Source organism: Pygoscelis adeliae, unplaced genomic scaffold (assembly GCF_000699105.1).
Source record: "Pygoscelis adeliae isolate BGI_AS28 unplaced genomic scaffold, ASM69910v1 Scaffold1255, whole genome shotgun sequence".
NCBI lineage: Eukaryota > Metazoa > Chordata > Aves > Sphenisciformes > Spheniscidae > Pygoscelis > Pygoscelis adeliae.
Genome location: NW_008824893.1, coordinates 27657 through 33408, shown reverse-complemented (window position 1 = coordinate 33408; position 5752 = coordinate 27657). Strand labels below are relative to the sequence as shown.

Below are 5752 nucleotides of genomic sequence, written 5' to 3'. Positions count from 1 at the left end.
GTCAGTGAGCATTTGTGAGAACGAAGAACTTCAGGATTTGGAAGGATGTAATTTCCTTTGCTGCTTACCAGGTTCTGACAATTTTCATTCTCAAACTTTGCTCGAGGTAAGATTAAGATTATGGACAACTACAGGAAGGCTTAAAATGTTTAAATAATACAGTTGCTGATTGAAATGTCGATGCAGAATGGCTTTGGGAAGGGATTCAGTTTCGTGAGTGGACCCTGAGGTCTTCTTCCTGCCTGCGGCTCTTCTGGTGGGGTGGAATGTCGCCCCGACCCCTTCCCATTGGCCTGGCGTGTTTGTCCAGGTGTCTGCCTCTTCCATAAAAGATGGGGATTGCTGGACCCGGCACGCATTCGGCAAGCACTGCAGCAAAGAAAAATGACACGTGTTTATTTGGTGGTTCTACTTTTGTGTCTGGGATTAACGTGTCCTCTTGTAACTGGAGTTTTTATGGACAAGCTTGCCAGCAAGAAGCTGTGTGCTGACGATGACTGTGTCTGTAAGTAATTTTGCTTTAATTTTGAGGAAAAAATAGTCTCAAAAATGACTGCCGAGTTTGGATGTGGTAGTGCGAGGGAAAACTACTCTGCTTATTTAGCTCTGTTATCTTTGCATTGGTTTGTCAACTTTAAAAGCAGAGTGGGAGGGTTTATGTGGAACGTCGCATGCAGTTTTACTGCAAAAAGGGTTTTGTAAAGGACATTTTTCACTCAAGTGAAAGGTAAGTGTAGAGAGAAGGATTGTAACTTCCACTATGAAGAAAAGGCACGTTCTTAAGCTCTTTGCTTACTGGAGAATAGAAAAATGAGCAGAACAAATTCTTGAAGACTTTTATTCATTTCAGGATAACCTACTTTTATCTGTAGAAATAGTTTTACATGTGTGCGTACAAGCACACACGTATTTATATTTCTCTCTCTAAAAGTATATATGTATCTAAATTCGTCCGCCTCATTCTTTTTTTTTTTTCCTAGACACCATTTCCCTCGCCAGAGCAGAAGAGGATTATAATGCTCCAGACTGCAGATTCATTAATATGAAAAAAGGGCAGTTGATTTATGTTTACTCAAAACTAGTGAAAGAAAAAGACTCCGGAGAATTCTGGGCTGGAAGTGTAAGAGGAGATTCTTGCATATATGAGCAAACCAGAAGTAGATTAACATGCATTTCTGTCAAGAAATGGATGCTAATGCTGAGCTATTGTGGGTTTTAAAGCAGCAACTTAGTTTTCAAGATGAATCTTGAAAGTTTAAACTTTCAAGTTTAAACTTAAACTGATTGAGGAGTCTTAAGGTTTTTTAATATTTTTTTTAAATGGAGTATCTTCAATAACTATATAGTAATTATGAACAGAAGAGCTCAACAGTTCTCTTCTGTGGCTGTTTGCTGGAACTGTGGAGGAGAAAGCTTCTATCATGGTCATAAAACTCTTAAATTTAAGGGAAGTAAAGATAAATACTAGCTGCATTTATAAAAAAATTCCAGATAAACTATAGGTGGTATTAATTCACTCCAAAAAATGTATGCCTGTATCAGAACTGTTGTTAATGGTTCGTTTCATGTGCCAGCTAATTGGAACCTAGGAAATCTAAAACCAGAGTTAAGGTATTAGTAACTGCTTTTGACTAAATTATGAACTAGCTCAAACCAGATGAGGACTGTTTTAAGGTACCTAATTATACATCTCCTTGCTTGAAGGTTTATGGAGAACAGTATGAAGACCATATGGGGACAGTTGGTTATTTCCCTAGCAGTTTAGTCTCAGAACAACATGTCTATCAAGAAGCAAATAAGACTGTTCCTACAACGGTAAGGAATTTGCAAAAGCCCAGCTGGCTACATAATTATACTTGGCTGTATAATGCTAATTTGCTGTAAAAACAAATCATAATTGTGGCAGTTGATTGTAGCATATCACAGATGCTTAGGGATCCGATCTTTGGGCCTTTATACAGGCAAATAGCCTCAATAAAATCCTAACATACGCTCTGACATTGCAGACATTACAAGTGCTGCATTAAGGGCTTGATCCTATTAGAGTTCCTATTGATTTGAATAGTATTCCTTCAAGGCCATGTAGGTTTTACCCAAACCATTTGCAATACATTGCAAGAAGCTTTCTTTTTTAGAGTCTGGATGTTGTGCTGCGTACTTTAGTAACGCGTACAAGCACATTTTCTATGAACTGTATATATAGAGGGACATTGTCATAGAGAACTTCTGACTTACTCTCTTCTTTTTCTGAGAAAACAAGCATGCTTTCAAAGTTATTGGTATGTCCATCAAAAAGCTGAATTAAAACGCTATTGGAAACACGTTAGTGTTCTGTGAGTAAGTAGGCTGTACTTCTGAAAGGTGATTGTCCCTGATGATGTACAGTAGTGTCTCATACACCAGACAACTCTTAATTTTACTGAAGATCTGAAACACTTCACAGAGGAGTGGAAAAGGAGGGTCCTTTCTCAGAGGCTGGTATGGTTTGGCTTACAACTAACACTTACTGGTAGCTTATTTCTATGCTTAAAACAAATTGAGTGGTACGTTTCCAGTAATTACCTTCATCAATATTGAATATTTAGCTATATGCTGTTTTGAAGTGTACGGCAAAATACAATTAGTGCTCCAATATTGAAATCATATATGGAGTTTTTAATCCTAGGTCCAGATTACTAGATGGGTTTCATTAACACAGAGGAAATAAGTGAAAGGAAGAATTTTGTTTCATGTTAATAGTTGCTAGGATTTGTGTTATAATGTGTCAGACAAGCTTTATTTGAGGAAATGCGAATCTTGGATAAGTGATTGCTTTTCTTGACACTACATTAGGTTATTCTGAATTTGGCCCAGAAGCATTGCAGCAATTAATTAGTCACAGAACATGAAAGAATGATTAAAATACGTTTCTAAGCTCATTTCTCAACAATATGACAGCCAGTCTGCTGCATGGCAAGCTGAACGGCAAGCAGAGGTAGGTTAAAGCGATGTCTTAGCCTGCAGGCTGACTCGGGGTTCATAATGGGCTGTTGTCAGGCTGCAAGGCAGAACTTTAATTGGAAAGTAATTTTCTTTCACAAAACTAGTGACACAGACTTTCACAGTCGTTTCACCCTTACTTCACATTCTTGCTATGCAGGAACTTTGTAACGAAAACGAAGGGTGATACAGATACGTTCTTTTCCTTGTTCTACTGCTCCCAGTTGCGTGTTGCAAACGTGACCTTAAGGATCTGACTGAGATTTCTAAGTTCACATTTCAAACAGTCTACAGCCCATCTTAACCAATCTGCGTATAGGCATGCTGCTTGCTCCAGAAATATCCCTTAAAGGTGCCATTTTATACAGAGCTAGTGTGGCACACCGCCATAGATGCCTCTAATGCCGTCAGCCTTCCATCTGCAAGTCAGAAGCTGGTCTCTTGCTCGCAGCTCTGTAACCTTCCTCCCAGCCGCTGGCAATGTTTTTGCCTTGCTTTCCGGGCCTTGCACCTGCAAAGCCCAATATTGGTGTTATGATGGGTTCTCTTGAGAATGGGTTGCCATTTATATTAGGGGACCTGATGATGCCCAAAGCTTAGTGGTTCATCAGCATGTGGCGCCCACCCCTGATCAGAGCACTGGGTGGCACACACAAATGGCTTTGCATGGAGGAACAACTGATAGGCAACTCGGTGGGGGAAAGTACTGGGGGGGGCACCTGCTGCACTGGAGAGAAGCCTGAAAGAGGACATCAGCCTTGGGGGCCTCTGTGTCTCTGACACCCCACCCCCCCACCCCCAAAACAAAGTAACTTTCAGTGTTGGAGTCAATGTATGCCATTAGCTACAGACCCCGCTAATAAACATTTCTGCCTGTGAGCCTCTCTCAGCGTCCTTTTGTGCAGCACTGGGTAATCCATGCCTGTTGGTTGCCATTTGAGCAATAAATCTTAGGAATTTTTTTTTTTCTTCAGTGCTGCTACTTCTGAGCCATTGAATCACACTGAATACAATAGACTCAACACAATAGACTGTGTGTACTACAAAGCGGTGTTGGATTGCCTGCCTTCTCTCGATCACTTAAAATTGGCCATTTGCTGGCTAAGATGAGAGTACTTTCATTACGAGTAAGCATCTGTTCTGAAACAGCTCCCCGTCTTCTGCTTCCAGTGGACAGCTATATGTGATACGCTGGTCTAATGTAAATGTCATACGGTCTGAGCACCACAGTGGGATAGATAATTCCCTGCAGCAGAATCGAGATCTACATAGCCATATAAGATAATAGCAGGAAGTTAGATGAAGGCAATATGCTGTGGAAGTCTATCCCATGCTGGAAGTTTTAAAGGAAAATACTGGCATTTATTTTCTAGTCACATTTCTCCATAGCAAGTGTATCGCATAGCCTCAGTCTGTTTAAGGCATCCTTGTCAGGTGTGATTAGGAACTGTTTAAGGATAAAGGGTTACGTACGACTAATAAATCCAGGTATGGTTGTGGGAATACAAAACAAAAAAGGGACAGAAAGGAATCATTTGAAATGAAAAGAGAAGGTGGTATTGCCTAATTCACTTTAAAAATTTATGGCAGCAACAAATCATCCCAGTTACGCAAAAGGACACAAAAGACCTTTTTCCTTTCCAGAATACTTTGAGTATATTATAGTGTATTCTGCGTTTGCATCTACTCATGTATGTTTGGGGGTTGATAAAGGAACGTTAATCCTTCAGTAATCTCAAAACATCTTTCCTTTTAATGCTCTTTTTCAGGACATTGATTTCTTCTGTGAATAGCGCTGAAAGCAGTCGGGTAATCTCTCGGCTGCCACCAGGGAAAGCTGACAGGAGGAAACCTGGACACCCTCTCTGAACACACAGCCCTTCCTGTAATAGATGTTTGTTGAAACAAGTAATCCTTCTTCAAAACAAGGAAGTTTTCATTTAAAGGGAGTGATTTGGGGTGGGGAAATACTCCCACACAGGATTTGCTCTTGAGAAATTTTTTACCTGCGTATACTTCATTACTTGTTAATAAAGCTAATAGCCTTTGAATTGCTATAAGTCTGTGTGCTATAAATACGTTATGTATGGGATTAGATGTGCGATCTTGACCTGCATTGTCCTGCCATAACCTTACACCATGTATTAGATATTAAAAATACCTTCCTTGGGTGAGCCATCTGTGACTAGCTGGAATAAATAATTTTTGCTGCAAGAGCTATCCAACAACTGACAAATCACCAGTAACGTAACTACGGGCTTTAGCAGTGTGTCGAAAAGAGTCTCTCTCCCATCGTGTGTGCTGGTATGGGGCATGTTCAAGCTGAAACCATGGCTCAGAGCCACGGACTGTAACAGGAGGATGGGGTAAGGCTGGGGATGGTGCCTGTCCAGGGCCTCCCCCAGCTTGGAGGGTGCACGGTGCCCTGTTGCTCCCCCGAGTACTGGTACAAAGATGTTTAGCCTTTGCTAAATATTCAAAATACGAGAATTGGAGGAGGTATCCTGCTGATCCCTCTCTGGCTCTAACAGTTGTACTGCTAGTGCTTGGATGCCTGCTATGTCGTGGAGAGCCTCACTCATGGAATCGGGTGAGGAAGTAGAAAATTTATTTTTTTACGAACGAGCACGTTTCTGAAGCCACAGAATAGAGGTGGGTACTCTGTCTCGGAAACGCAAGCCTGAATGCGACCCCGAGTGCCCTCTCGTGGCAGCCCGACACCGGCTGAACCTCCTTATGCCCTCATGGGGCCCCCACCCCCCCGGCTCCACCG

At 41.4% G+C, this 5752-nt stretch overlaps 1 protein-coding gene across 1 annotated transcript; it reads left to right on the top strand.

The window, feature by feature from the left end:
• The first annotated feature begins 384 nt into the window (after positions 1-384).
• Positions 385-4772, top strand: OTOR (otoraplin). Its single transcript, XM_009324527.1, has 4 exons — positions 385-505; positions 981-1120; positions 1705-1815; positions 4749-4772. The coding sequence occupies exons 1-4, from the start codon at positions 385-387 to the stop codon at positions 4770-4772; spliced, it is 396 nt and encodes a 131-aa protein (XP_009322802.1).
• The last annotated feature ends 980 nt before the right edge of the window (positions 4773-5752 follow it).